The sequence below is a fragment of the Eschrichtius robustus genome, chromosome 9, assembly GCF_028021215.1.
Source record: "Eschrichtius robustus isolate mEscRob2 chromosome 9, mEscRob2.pri, whole genome shotgun sequence".
In the NCBI taxonomy this organism is placed as follows: domain Eukaryota; kingdom Metazoa; phylum Chordata; class Mammalia; order Artiodactyla; family Eschrichtiidae; genus Eschrichtius; species Eschrichtius robustus.
The window spans coordinates 51,367,519-51,383,590 of NC_090832.1; the positions used below are offsets into that span (position 1 = coordinate 51,367,519).

The following is a 16,072-nucleotide window of genomic DNA, read 5'->3' on the forward strand; positions in this document are numbered from 1 at the left end:
AGAAGAAACAGAAACAATTATGTTCTTAATTTGACAACAGCGGGCAGACATACCAGTTCGGTTGTTAAAGGAACACTTACTGAGGGGCTACAACTGGCCAGAGTGCTAATGCTCACTGCGCAGGCGCTGTGCTATTTACAGACAAGAAACTGGCTTGGAGAAGCTGCCTTGGTCACAGCCAGTGAGGGGTGGAGTCAGGATTTGAACCCAGGATTTTTACCCAGACCTGGAGTCCTTCCTACACCCATGCCTCTCACGGGGCCTGTTATTTACGAACCTCCTCCTTCGCCTATCCTGCTTTCAGAGCAGTAAAGGAATTATCTCCTTTTAAATGTAAATATGTCACCTGGAGGGATTCTGATAAACCCTAATTTATCAGATCTGTGGTCAGCAATAGCCTTAAGGAACTGGGACAAAGGGCAAAGGGCGGGGCTGGTTTTTCTCCAGGTGGGACCTGGGGGATGGGAGCAGCACTGAGCACTGTGTGTGGCCTAGAGAGAGTGGGTGATCCAGGACAAAGGACAAGACACTGGGGTTTGCCTGGGTCTGCTCTGCCAATACCAACTTGTTCCTGCTTGTTCCTGAAAAGGTTTTCCCTGGCCCTGGTGAAGAAGCAGCCAGGCTGCTGCTTGTGAAGCTGGGAATCATTTGCCAACATTAAAAAAGGACGGAGTCTAACACGATGCGCTGGCCCAGGAGAGCATTCACACGGGGAAAACCCTCAGCTGGGCAGTGTGCAACCAATCACAGCAGGCGGTCCCGTCAGGGTACCCACTCCTGCCCCCACCCCAACTGGAATGCTAGTCCTTGGGTATATTTTGAATGCTGGGGTCTGGGGGAAATACACACACACAAACAAGGATAAGGCAAAGTGCTCTGAAGAGTCAGAATCGACTTGAGAAGACAAGGCTAATGCATGAGGGGACACAGCAAAGACTGAAAGGTTAATAAGGAAGAAGCTAGACACCCTAGGGGATTACGACTCCCAGCAAGAGAGCCAGGCAGCCTGCGTCACATTTCACTTAGCTTCTTTGTGACTCGATTAACTCATCTGTAAAATGGGGGGAATACTGTGTTGCAAAATTGAGACAAAACAGATAAAGCACAGGGACTTCCCTGGTGGCTCAGTGGTTAAGAATCCACCTGCCAATGCAGGGGGACACGGGCTCGAGCCCTGGTCTGGGAAGATCCCACATGCCACAGAGCAACTAAGCCCGTGCGCCACAACTACTGAGCCTGCACACCTAGAGCCCATGCTCCGCAACAAGAGAAGCCACCGCAATGAGAAGCCAGCACACCGCAACGAAGAGTAGCAAGCCCCGCGCACAGCAACGAAGACCCAACGCAGCCAAAAATAAATAAAAATAAAAATAAATTCATTAAAAAAAAAAAACACAGATAAAGCACAGATTGTGGTGAGTGATGATTCAGGCACTGTTTTGGGGGGGGGGGGTTTGGCTGCACCACGTGGCTTGTGGGATCTCAGTTCTCCGACCAGGGATTGAACTCGGGCCACGAGAGCGCCGAATCCCAACCACTGGACCACGAGGGAACTCCCCTCAGGCACTGTTAAGAACCCTTTACTATCAATAAAAGGTTAGTAGCGTTAACCGTGGGAAGTTCAACCTTGAAAAATGAATGAAAGCGGAGATGTGGCGGGGAACACAGGTGGGTTGGCACGGGCAAAAGGAGCATGTCTTGAGAAAGAGGACCTAGAGCAGTCCCTTTCCGTGGCCTGGGGTCACCTTGTTTGTGTCTGATCACCAGACAGTTCCCTAAAGAAGCCGAAGCCTGTGGGCCTTAAATCTAAACCAAGCACACAAAGTTTCGTTACAATACTCCAGTCTCCCTTCGCGTGGAACCAATGGTTACTTCATGTAATTCCCGATGGTGCAGGCCCCTCCCTGGGCTCTGGAAGGAGAGCACTCCTCCACCCTGGCAACACCCAGCAACAGAGCAGACCATTTTCCAACCAGGACAGAGGCTATTTCTGAGAATTAGGCTCCCTGAAGGAAAATTCCACTGTATCTTCTAAATTGAGGAATATGAGCTTTTCACACACACTGATACAAGATTTCTGATTAAAGACACTCTACACTAGTCCTACCTCTGAAAATTGTAATAATTACTATTACTACTCATAGTAGTAGCAGCAACTAATACATTGTGTTTATGATGCACCAGGCACTGTTTCAACACCTAGGTACACAAATTAACTACTTCGCTAAAAGTGACAATTTGCAGTTCTTTAATTTGAACAAAACGTTCCCAATCTCCACAATCTGGATAGCCACCTCCCTCATGCCTTAGACAGCAGTTATGGCTAATATTTTTGGACTTCCTTGTATTCCCTGGATTGTGCTCCTATTTCCACAAAAGCACTTTAAGCAAGTCAGGAAAGACATGATCAGTGCTCTTAAATGACTTCATAAAGAATACGATAAATAACTGCATTCTATTGGTTAAATCATTACCAGGACTAATCAAGTTACCTCCTAAAATGTCACTGCCGTCTTCTGAAGGATGCTAGACTATTTTTTTCTCCTTTCTCCCTCTTCCTAGCTCTGCTGCTTTACCTCCACCTCTGATGTTTGTTTTTCTGGTTGGTCTAACTCAGAAGGCTTCTCTGACCCGGTACCACCTCCACCTGTCCCTGCTGATTTGCTGACCAGATCCCTGGCTGCAGGTAAAAAAAAGCAGGTTTCCTTAGAGGTCCTCATTCTTCATAATTCAAATGACCTCTACCCACTGTCACATGTGGTCAAATCTGGGAAGGCTGAGTGCTGCTTTTCTTGTTTGAAAAATTCCCTCAGGCCCCTTCCACTTCTAAAATTCTTTGATTCAAATATCTCTGTGGGTCCTAACATGGCACAGATTATTAAGCCTGATGTGGGAAGAAGAAACTCTAGGCTTCAGGGCAGGAAGAGTTAACCCTGCCGCAGTACCTCTCTCCCTTCCTTCAGATGGAAAAAGGAGGGGGTGGTTCCTGGCAGCAGTGGTGCCAACTGAAGGATGGCATGCAGAATCAACAAATGGGCTGGCAGATTGCAGCACCAAACTTCCAGCAACTGCTATGCTTGCTGCTTCTGTCCTCTTTCTCAGGGTTGGCTAAGGCATCTTTTTTTTTTTTTCTCCCCCCATCCCCTCTCTCAGATATATTCTCTGTGAATCGAGGGAATAGGCCAGAAGAGCAGCAGTCTCACAGGAGGCTGGCAGAGGTGGTGTTTCCTTACTCCCATGCCAGCGCTTGTCTGGACTCATCTGGAATCTGGAACAAGGAGGCTGACCAAGAGGGCTTAGCAGGGCCCCTTAGCTCCCTGCGGGTGGCCTCTGCGCCGCACAGAGCACTGCCCCTGGATGGTGTTACGGAGAGGTTGTTTATTGTTCCACAGCCCAATCTATCTCAAGTCTACCAAACATCACTTAATTAAAATCCTGTAAAGATTTGAAAAATTAAGCAAAGGCCAAAATCATCAATCTGTAGAGAAACAATTTGCAGAAAACGATTTCATCGAGGGGCCATTCTCCTTTGAGGTACAGAGGCTCTCCTATATTCTTAGACAACATCTGAGAACCACCTATAAATCAACACTGCACTTTTATAGCCTTCTTATTAAACTGAACACAAAGTTGCATATTCATACCACAACTATGTAGTTTTGAAACAGCAAAATGAAGATGAATCAGGAGACAGAATCTTATTTTTCTTTTTTAAGAAGGCAGTCTAGTATAACCAGTTCATGTCGACTCTAATTTTGCTTGAAATGGAATCAGCCCAGCAACAGCTCCGGCCAACCAGAGCTCAGACAGGTACACCTACTGGACAAAGCCTGACTCAACTGTGCATCCCAGGTACAGCCTGTGGGATGTTCTCTTTGGTTTAGCATAAGCTATGCCCTCATGAGCAAGCACGTTACTCAATCTGAATGGGCTCCCCAGGCCTGTAAATAAAATTAACTGGAACAAAACAAGGAGCAGGACACTGCTGAAAAGAGTGGTCGCTGTCAAGTTCCAGCAGCAGCCCCCGTGTTGACTGTTACTTTCCATGTGAGAAAGACTGGCCTGAAGTCAATGGAGGAGATTCCCCCCTACTCAGAGAAGTAGAAACTGAGGCTTCAAGAGGCTCCCTGGCCCCAAAGTCCCACACTGGGGAAGAGAAGAGGCAGGACTTGGACACTCACTTCTGTACTCACAGATGGATTCCAAAAGCACCTCAGCGCACCTGCTCATCTTCCCCAGGCTCAGCCCCAGAGGCATCTGCCATTCCTCCCTATCTCACTCCCCTCAGCAACCAGTCACCCAGCTCCCTCCAACCCGTCATTTCAAAATCACCCCTGGCTCCCCCGTCTGTAGACTCTTGTCAGAGACCCTTGACGGGCTCCTCCCTCTGTGACCAAGGTCAACTCCACTTCTTGAAGCGCAGCTCTTACGTCATCCCCTTGCTCAAAAACATCCACTGCCTATTAAATGCCAAAGCCAGCATCTAATGCACCATCTGGCCCCATGTGACCACTTCTACATTGCCTCACGTTATTCCCCACCCACGGCCCACCAATGGGATCGCACTCCTCCCCCACTCTCACACCCTTCCTACCGTAGTACCGTAAAATAACCCTTAAAATAGCCCATGTGCCTCATGTTGACCATGGGGAAGGAACCATATCGAGCTGTCACAGAAAGAATCAACCATGTTCAGCAGACTCCATTACTTACTTGGGAGAGGACTACTTCTTCTAAGTCAAGGAAAACATTTGAGAAAGGTTTTCAAGAATGGGTTGAAATTGAAAGAGCTGTAAACGTACTTAAAATCGGAACCCTCTCTTAACCAGAAAATTAAACTAATCAAGATGCCCTGTTTAAATCAGGGTTAAAAAGTTCTCATGCGATCTGGCTCTGAGAGCTCCATCAGGATTTGCAATTTGCAACATTTATCCAACTTCTCACCCTCAAACAAAACCCCAACATTAATTGAGCTTATAGGTAGGTGGCTTGAAGAACAGATAAATTTTACCAATTGGGAAGACAGACTGCAGTGTTGCAGAAATGCTAATTAACCTTAGGCTACTGAAAGTGGGTCAATGGTTTGCTGAAGTGCTGAGCCACACAAAGCGGAAGAATCTGAGATGTTGGAGACTCAAAACCAGAATCTAAGTAGAAAATCATTTAAAAACCAGAAGAGGTTATCCTTGATGCTTCCATCCATCTACGCATTCCGTCAACAATCGTTTACTGAGCGCCGACTGTATGCTTCTGAATGCGGCTATCACTCAAAAGCACCAGGGCGATGCTAGAATTTCACTGGGCTCAGTTCTTTTTTAAGTCAGCAGACATAAATCAGACATTTGGGTTCCGTGCTGAGTGGGGGGAAGAGCCAGTTCCACAAGGGCAAAGCAGCAGGAGCTGGAAAGAATGAACAAGCTAAGGGCTTATTGTGCTGCCCGCCCGGTCAGGGGTACAGACCAAGGCCAAGGCCGAAAAAAGGAGCCAGCTCAGCCAAACGCTCGCGGCACCCACTGGGAATGTGCCTGCAGAGGGGCTGGGAAGAGAGCCACAGGGCGCGCTCCTGCCAGGCAGGAGGCGGAGGGCAAGCGGGGAGCCAAGTCACCATATAAAGGCGCCAGGGGAAGGGGTGGAGGCGCCTCCCTCACCAATCCTCTCCGGCCCCGAAGAGGATGGAGGGGAGGGAGAGAGAGGTCGTGCTATCTCTGGCCTGCTCCTTGGCTGTGGCTGCATTGGAGGTGAACAGCTCCAAAAAGGGCAGATGTTTTTGCTTTCAGCCTATACTCTCCAGACATTCCAGGTCTCGTTTTCGACATCACGCTGCCTGAGCGCTCCAAATCAGACACTGTTCATCATGGCTGGAGACAGCTGCTTGCCCAGAAAGAGGTCTAAACGGAATGAGAGAGGCATGACTTTAAAAGCAGCACAAGCAAGGACATGTCGGGGGATTCCCAGACAGTGTTCTCTGAGGTGCCGATGATTGCCCTGCATTTGGAGGTTCTGTTTAAAAAAAGAAACACAAGAAGTTGACCATATCTAAAAGTGGAGAGGGTTAGACAGACAGTTGTTCAATGGACACAAGTGATGGGAATGTAGGTAAAGGTTTTTCCTTTTGGACTGTGACCTTTGCAAAATAGTGCCAGTCTTATAAGTCTTATTTAAGGCATTTTACCAGATCTCCTGCCCAGCAGATATTTATAGAAGAAATGGGGGAAAATTCTTCCACGTTTTTCAAAAAAAGCAAACCCAAACGTATTTTGCTGAGCTGCTAAATGCGGCAACGCTGACGTCAGAGAACCTCCTGAGGCAGGTCTGCTTCGCAAGGCTGCTATGGCCGGCCCCTGCCCATGCCTTCGACACTAGGCCCATCTGTTTGCACATTTGGTTGTACCAAACGCAGTTTATACCATAAAGCATACAATATGTGCTTATTTCTAAATGAGATTTGCCATTTAATTGAATTTCAGTCAGCATTCTAAATAGATGCTTTACTTAATGTTAGAGTCTAGCTTACAAACTGCACCCAGCTGACTGAAGTGTTGCATTTTTCAGTCTCAGGTTCTGTGTGTGTGTGTGGGAACTGGGAGTTACTAGTTGGACCGTGGATCTTGGACAAATCAACCTCATAGACAGACATGAGCCAAAGAAGTTTCCCTTGTTCTCCTTGGGGAAGTCCTTCATTAGAGCTGGGAGGAGTGGATTCCTTTTCTCTGAGACTGTTGATGAACTAGAAACCCTTGGCTTATACCACAGCCATCATATTCTGACATGCCCCTGTCACTGAAGGGCTGTGCGTGGAGAGGGGTGTTATAAACCAAACCATGCGTTATTTAAAATGAACAAATCGCCCTCGACTTTATCTGTTGCAAACTTACACGGTTAAGATATGGCTATCTACTGAAATGTCGCAAAGCAGACATAAATCTTGGTGGTTGTTTCACTGACAAATGAGTCAACAGCAGCTCGTGCTTGTCTAGCTAACGGAGGATAACGAGCCCTCCCTTCTACAGCCAATTCAAGGGTCCCGCGGACCTGTGCTCACCTTTCCCCGTAGCCCACTCTGACCAGTGCCTGAAGCCCCATCGGTGCGATGGCCTACTTATCAAATTGGGTTTGGTCTCAGGATGACTTGTTTGGACACAAATCTGGCAGAGAAAATTCCTGGAAGGGTCTAATGACCCATCTCATTTTCTCTGGCTAAGAAAGTGCTCCTCAGCTATTGTTGCAAAAGGCACAAGGCATGTGGTTATCACCACTCACTGGCGAAACCTACACTAACACCTGGCATGTCTTGCTAATTTGGTTCCTACTTTGTGAGGGAGATTCAGTTTCAGCCATATGCCTGTAGAGAAAGACTGACCCTGTGGGGCTGCTTTTTTTTAATCCCTTTAAAATCTCTTGAGGTTTTGTAGAAAACCCTCTGCTGTCGATATGGGGGAAAAAATTGTTTTCAGGAGCCATCTTAATAATTTATACCACAGGTTCTCAAACCTGCTCTTCATTTGAATCACCTGTGGAGCCTCTTAAAAATAGGTTCTTGAGCCCTGTCCCAGATCTGAATCAAGATCTCCCAGGTGGGGCCTGAGAACATGTATTTTATTTTTTTTATTAGAGTATAGTTGCTTTACAACATTGTGTTAGTTTCTGCTGTACAGCAAAGTGAATCAGCCACACGTATACATATATCCCCTCTTCCTTGGATTTCCTTCCCATTTAGGTCACCAGAGGGCACTGAGTAGAGTTCCCTGTGAGAACCTGTATTTTTAAAGCTCCCCAAGTTTAGGAGACACTGATTCAAATCAAGAAAGAATTAGAAATCTCACCACCTTAATACCTACTGTTTTTATAATATCATGTTTAAAAATAATATGAATCCATGTTCCTTGTAAATAATTCCCACAACACAGATGTGTAGAAAATAAAAGTGAAAATGCTCCTCCTACCCTTCATTATCAACTGACTGAATAGAGACAGATTAAGGACTTTCCAAAAAAGACCCATTCTCATACGCTGAAGTCAGACTTTACCCTTGAAAAGAGATGAATATGAATAATGTAAAAAAAAAAAAACCAGGAAAACAATTTTTACTTTTGACATTCTCTCAAACAATTTCTTTTTTTTTTTTTTTTTTTTTCCTTTAATGGGAAACAGCATCGGATGGGGGAGGAAATATTCTACTTCTCCCATCAGCCATCAGCTCTGGTACTACCCAGTTCCAAGCAGGATTTCCCCCCAGGTGGACTGTGGAAGTGGCTGGGCAGTTTCCTGCCAAGCTCCTCACCTGGTTGATAAAAAACACTTAAAGAGGTGTGTGTAGGTGACAGTTCATTTATTACTAGAGAGGATTTTTCTTTTTGTTTTTGTTTGTTTGTTTTAGATTTTTGTTTCTATGTTCTTCGAAAATATACTTAGCCATAACATGATTTATGATTCATGATTTATGTTATGGCTAAGGCCCAGAAAAATGAAATCTCCCAACTGCCAATGTAGTCTTCAGACTTTTAAGACAAAGGCAACACTAACCTCTCAGAAAAAAGTCTATAGACTCTTTCTGATTATTAATCCCTGGGTGATATCTGTGTAAATTAAGAGACTATAAAGCCTCCAAAGTACGTATGTGTCCACAATCCAAGTTAGCCTTAGAGAAACATTTCCTAGAGCTGAAACAAAAATAGTTCCAGGAAGTAATAACTCTATTTTAAAAGTTGCTGGAGGACTGGTGTATGTTTCAAAGATCAGTTCAAAGCCTCAGCGTCCAAGTAAACCTCAGATGGAGCAAAGTTTGAGCCACCGAAGATTAATACACTCACATCAGAATGTGGTGTGCGGTTTCTGAAAATCACTTTTATCTCCAGGCAAAGAGGAAAAACAAATCTTATCCGACTGGTCACCTGGGCCAAGCGGAACAGGAACCTAAGATGCTGTGCCCGTCCGAAGTAATTTAAGATCCATCATTTCTGTTTTGCCATTGTGTATGGCAGCCCAGCAATGTGAAAAATGCGGGGAAAATTATTATTTCCTCCTCCAAAGTAGGAAGAAGAAAGTAAACATTTAAGGAAGAAGTACTAGACAACTAGAAAAAAATACTGTATAATACTTTACAGATTCCAAAGCATCTCACATACTCAAAATTCATTCTTTCAGCATTTTTGTCATGAGTCTGTTATGCCAAGAATCATCTCAGGTTTATAAAGACAAAGACTGTGTCCTTAGGAAATCCCAACAGTGGGTGAGGTAGCTACGCACATGATAACATTTGGAGAATCACAGAAGAAATATTTACAAAGACCTATGAGAGCTTTTGGTTAGTGATTTTAGGAAATAGTTGGGACACATAACTACTTCCTTGTAGCCTGAACAATTTCCCTGCTCTTCTAAAATATTTTGGTTTTGAGGAAAATATGAATTATACATATTTTTTCTTACTAGAAAAAAATCAAAGATGGTTCAAAACTGTAATATTTCATTCTTCTGCATAAGTAAAAGACAATATAGAGTCAAAGTATAATTTTTAAAAAGTTAACATGGCTCTCATAGAAATATACAATTAACACATTAAAAAAATTATCTCATTTAATGAGGGAAGCCAATACAATGGTAAAGTGAGCTCCACGAACAATCAAAGAACTGGGTGTTTACAGGCATTAAAAAGAATGTTAGAATAAGATTACTAGGTTAGATACACACCTGGCTAATAGCCTAAAGGTAACAAAACATAACTTTGAGGTTATCTTGTCTACCAGAGAGAAATCTACAAATTAATGTGTAACTTTATAGTGTCTGGGTTCTAATCAAATAGTAAACAGCAAGTTTAAACAAAGATATATTCTCCTTGAGAATTAAGCCCTGCCCATTAATGCCCCAGCATGACTTTGTCAGGACATCTAGGCTCCTACCCCACACCCTAGTTCTAAGTTTTGGTTAATTTTTCTTAATAATAGTGAAATGGTTGAGGTCAGGGACATACTGCTTGGGTCCTTAGCTCTGGCTATACTAACTGGGTGTGCTAGCTACACTAAAGTCTTCAAAATGATGCATGCAGTATGTAACCTTTTGGGATTGGCTTTTTTCACTCAGCATAATTGGAGATTCGTCCAAGTTGTAGTGTGTATAAATAGTTCACTCTTTTTTATTGCTGAATAGCATTCCATGGTATGGACATTCCACAGTTTGTTTAGCCATTTATCCAGTGAAGGACATCTGGTTGTTTCTAGTTTTTGACTATTACATATAAAGCTGCTACAAACATTTTAAAAATAAAAATAAAATGAAGCATTGATGAGGGAAAAATTGGCTGCTCTTAGAAGGCTTCACAGAGAAGGGAACACTAGTGCTACATCTTGAAACATGAATTGGCTTTTGAAGATGAGAAGGGACAAGAGAAACTTCATCAAAGAGTCCCTCAAGCCCTTCTCTCTAAGAACCTATTCATGTTCAATTTTTAGACTATTTAGGTGTTACTTTTAACAAGTGTGGTAATGAAGTTCCCCTGCTAATTGCAAATAATTGCAAAAGACAGTTAAGGATTACCAAAGGCAAAGTTAACAACCATGGAAAGGGAGAGAGAAATCTACAAGAAGAAGACACAGACGTTTAAAGAACCTTATCAATAGACTCATGCTCCCAATGTAGGACAAATAACCTCTAGAGTAACAATTAATACCTGTAATATTGACCTTTGGCATCAAGAAGAGGTTAAATTATTTTTAATATCTTCTAAGCAGGCAAGGAAATATGCAATATATTTGAATATGATTTTACCACAATGATTAAAATAATTTTGGTGATTAAGGGGATAAATTACACATTTCCTTGATGGTTCTGAAAACAACATGTTACTGTACTTAGTTTGCAAGGTGCTCTTTATTCTTCTTTGGACCAAAATAACTTTAACAGGAACACAAAATTAAAACATAAATCAATAAAGAAGAATATGCCCTTTAAACACCAATTTTGCTTTATAGACAACTATTGGTCCAAAGTGAAAAGTAGTTCAGTAAGAAGTGCCTTAAAATTTTATGCCAATTAAACTTTAAGACATTTAGTCCCTTGAACCAGAAAAAGCATATCCTTAACCATACTGACATCTCAAGTATCTAATATTAGCAAGATACCAGGACTTTTCACTGTTTATTAAATATGACCATCATCTAAGCTACAATCAGAGAAACAGTTATGTGCTCATAATGCTGTAAGACAACAGGGCTATTTGTCAGTACTGAACTGACAAGTTTTCTTCCTTTTCAAACAAATTACGGGTTATGACATAACTTGAAATCAAACTGTAAAACAGAAGTGTTTTCTTTCATCCACATTTGAAAACGTCTTCTCCAGTTACATCTAATCTAAGTCATCCATGATCAAAACACCAAAGCAAAAAAGAAACAAGGATGGTAAAATAATATTACAATTAAAACCCATAAAGGAACCCCATAAAACAAGACTACAAAATAAAACCCATAACTAAATCCCTTTTTAGATATAATATTGAAAAGTTTCTTTTAATGTTATAGCAAATTATCTTTTCTACCCTTTTAATTTTCTCCTTAAAAAAGAAAACTAGGACTAGGAGTGCCTAAGCTCCTATGGGGTTATTTCACTTGTCTAAAGATCAGAGTTCTGGTAATATATTGTACCAAAATCTAAATCAATAAATGCTTAATGGACACTTAAATTAACACTGTGACTACTTTAAGGTACATTAATCAAATTCATTCTTCACCTGACACAGCAAATTCTTCTACCAGGAAATCTTTCAAGGTATGTAATTTAAAGAAAACACAAAATACATAGGGAAAAGCATCTGTAATCCAAATACTCAGAATCAGGAACTCAAGTGCCTATTTGTGAATCAGTTTTTTAAAGTTAAATAGAAACATTAACACTTTAAGCAAAGTTTTATCATCTTTAAAATGTAGTAATGGTGTAATATGAGCATAGAAATTTCTCTACCATCTATATAACCAAAAAGACACTAGTAACCATTTAATAAATAGCTGATAATAGTGTAAAATATGACAAATTTAGTCATTCTCAGCAGAAGTACTTGGCTGGGTAAGAATAAGTTCAATGCTGTTTGTGGCAAACAGGGATTATATTTTGAGGTGGTTTTGATATGGTTAATATAAATAAACACAAAGCTTTATATTAAAATGGTCTTAGTATATACATAAATTATTTGGTTTTAAACTGGTGATACCTACTATGTGATTTTGAAAATTTACCACATTTCAAATGAATATATATTGTCTTCATGTATAAACCGTCTCCACTAAGGAGCTGATGTCACTTTAAGCATTTTATTTATACACTGCATTTAATGAATATTCAAAAACTTATAATAAAAATTAACATTTGTACTAAGTATTATAATTTTATTAAGGGGAAGTCATTTGTGAGTTCTTCCTTTTTTTTTCTTTTAAACGGCTATACACATTTTTGTCCAATCCATTAAAACCAAATTATTTCCTTTAAATACTTACCTAGAAATGTCATCTTCTAAATACAGCAGTGTCAAGGAATTAGAGAATTTCAGGGCCAGAAGAATCTTTAGACTATATCCCACACAGGAGACCCCAAACTTTAGTTTGCATCAGGAGTCCCTGCAGTTCTTGTTAAAGTGCAGATGGCTAGGCCCATGTGCACCCGGCTGGCTCAGCAGGCCTGGGGGGGGGGGGCTGGAAATAACCCGGTTAACCCCACCCCACCCAAAGATGCCGCTCATGTATGGGTCCACAGATAACTGGGAGGAGCAACACTGGGGGGGGGTCCACCCACCCTGCACCCCAAATCGTGAATCCTCCTACTGCATCCACATCCTACTGAGGCCATTTCTCCCTCAAACTACTCCCTCCCCACCTCCTCCATGGAACTCTGCCTCCTGGGGAAGCTCGTTACACATCGGATGGAAGCTTCTAATAGAAACCTATACATTCAAAACATAAAGTCATTCAACGTGGGATTACACAGGGACTTCCCTGGCAGTCCAGTGGTAAAGAATCCGCCTTCCAACGCAGGGGATGCAGGTTTGATCCCTGGCCAGGGAACTAAGATCCCACATGCTGCGGGGCAACTAAGCCCGCTGGCTGCAACTACTGAGCCTACGTGCTGCAGTTAAGACCCAACGCAGCCAAATAAATAAATATTTAAAAAAACAAAAAAAAATGGGCTTACACAAATACACCAATGCAAAGACACATTGAAGAATTAAATGTGTGAAAGACTGACCTGCTTCTTCTGGTATTTGTTTATCAGATTCAAAAACAAGGCATAACATCTGGAGTAGTTGGCCAAGGCTACACAGCAGTCATGGTAAGTAGTAACTTTGCTGCAGAAACGTCAAATGGAAAAAATAAAAATAAACTTTGTTTTTCAATAAAGTTCAACTATACCTAGGGTCACGTTAAATGCAGACCTTCAAAGCACTGTCCTGTGCATGAAAAGCAGTCTGGAAATACTGTGCACACCAGTCCAGAGAAGCCTCAAGGAGGTGCGCTGTCTGCTCTAGACTCCGGGGGCACAGAGTGGGAGGAGGGAATATTTTTTTTCAAGTTCTTTGAAAAAGAGAAACCTGAAGCCTCTAACACTTGTACAAGGTATGAATTTACACTGCCCATGTGGTTCAGAAAACACAAGCTAAGAAATTTACACAAAATCTGGCTGGATATTAACCAGTCAATCTCCTGGGACTCCAGTAGAAGTAAATGTTAAAATGCTCAAATATACTATGCTGTTAGTGGTATATTAATATCAGGTAAGATAGACCTTAAGGCAAAAAGCCTTGAAAACAGCTTCAAATTTTCAAAAGTAAGCAAGAAAATAATGAAACTCGCAAGGTAGGGTTGACAAACCTACCTCAAATTGGGCGATGTTCATAAATCTCTCATTAAGTGATAGATTAATAGGTAAAACATCACTAATATTTTAAAAACTTGATCATGTTTTTGTTAATGCCAGGCCATTAACAAGTCTCAGTAAATTTTCAGAGAACCAGTGTCTCAGATCACATTCTCTGGTCAAAGTACAATTAAATTAGAAATCAATGAAAAACACATTGTTTAAAAAACTTACTTTTGGAAATTTAAAAACACATAACTTATGGGTCAAATAAATAAGAAAATAGAAAAACACTTATATCTGAATAATAACAAAAACACTACAAATCAAAATTTGTGAGATGCAGCTACAGCAGTAGTTAGAGGAAAATTTAAAACCTTAAGAAAGCTGAAAAGAAAGGAATTGAATTTCTAATCAAAACAGAAGAAAATATAATGTATCCAAAAAGAATAGAAGATAGGGATTATTAAGGATAAGAACAGAAGGAATAAAATACAAAATAAACATACAACAGAGTGGTTCGATAATCTGTTGGTTCTTCACAAAAACTAATAAATTGTCAAACCTTTGGCAAGACTGATCAAGAGAAAAAGAGAAACATCACAAATCATCAAAATAAGGAATAAAAATCAATATCAAAATGAAGAGGTGGTGTAACATAGCTTTTAAATATATGAATTCTAGAGCCATACTACCTGGTTTAAATCATGGCTGTGTGACCCTGGGAAAACTACCAAACCTCTCTATGCCTCAGTCTCCTCATATGTACAGTGAAGATAATAATAATAGTACCCACCTTTTAAAGCTGTATAAGGAATAAATGAACTAGTATTTGGAAAGTGCTTAGAACACTGCCTGGCACATAGTAGGCACTGTATAAGTATTTCTTAAATAAATAGTATAAACAAAAGGGGCATAATTAGAGATGCAATAGAGATTAAAAGGGTAATAGAATATTTGGGATGACTTTATACAGTTTGAAAACTTAAATGGACAAATTCCTATAAAAATATAACTTTTAGAAACTGAATCAAGTAGAAATAGGAAATATGACTAGACATATAACTATTAAAGAAAGTGAATCAGTTGTCAATGATATTCACATATGCATGCATGCATGCACACACACATATACATACACCAGGATAAAACAGCTTTCAAGCAAGTTCTACAAACTTTTCAAGAAACAGGTAAGTTTAATTTTCAGAAATTCTTCTAGAAGAGAGAAAATGTTGGAATATATCCCAGCTCATTTTATGAGGCTGGTATAAACTTGACACTAAAACCAGACACGGACAATATGAGAAAGGAAATGTACAGGTCAATGTAACTCATAACCATAGATGAAAAATAGTAAACAGAATATTAGTTAAGCAAATCTAGCAATATATAATGGCTTAACATGAGAAAATCTGTTAAGAAAATCCACATAATCAAAATACATTCGGGGCAAGTATTCAAGGAAACTTAAAATCCATTAATGAGAGAAAATTGTTCCTTAACTGTCAAAGGGTATCTACAGAAACCTACAACAAACATTAATTTCAACTGGCAAAACCACAAAAATATTTCCTTTCAACTCAGGAGAAAGTCAGCTGGCTCAACACTCTCACAACTTGGTATTGGACATCCTAAGCCACGCACCTAAGAAAAAGGTGGGGACAGGGGCCAAGAGTTGTAATCATGGGGAAAAAAAACAAAATTACACTTATTTGCATATAATTTGCATAGAAAATCGGAGAGAATCTATAGACTAACTCTTAGACCTAATGTTAATCAAGATGTCCTCGATACAAGATTAATAAGCAAACATCAATACTATCCATATACACTAGCAACACTCATTAGAATTGGTTTTTTTTGAAGATTGCATTCATAATTGCAGCAAGCGCCGTGAAGAAATGTATCTAACAAAAGATGTATAGAATCTTTTTGGAGAAAGTTATACAATTTTATTAAAAGAAGAAGACATCACAAATGTTTATGGATGGAAGACTCGATATCATAAAGATGCTAATCAATTATCCCCACGTCTGTCCCAGATACTCTACACAGTCAGTGTAGTTTCATGAAAAAAAATCCAAAGTTCCTGTCATGGACTTTAGCTGATTCTCCAATTCATGAGGAAGAGAAAATAAGACTTTGGATCTTAAAGGAGAAAAGAAGTGAGGGATTCATCTTATCCTACAGCAAGACTTAAAACCAGAATAGTAAAAACAGCATGGAACTGGTCTGA

At 40.7% G+C, this 16,072-nt stretch overlaps 1 protein-coding gene across 1 annotated transcript in view; it reads right to left on the bottom strand.

Moving 5' to 3' along the window:
• The window catches only part of ARMC2 (armadillo repeat containing 2), a 104,480-nt gene that overhangs the window by 22,386 nt on the left and 66,022 nt on the right, over nucleotides 1-16,072 (bottom strand). Inside the window, exon 12 of the mRNA XM_068551324.1 lies at nucleotides 13,228-13,327. Within this exon, the coding sequence (XP_068407425.1) occupies nucleotides 13,228-13,327 (100 nt within the window). The remainder of the gene's footprint in view (nucleotides 1-13,227; nucleotides 13,328-16,072) is intronic.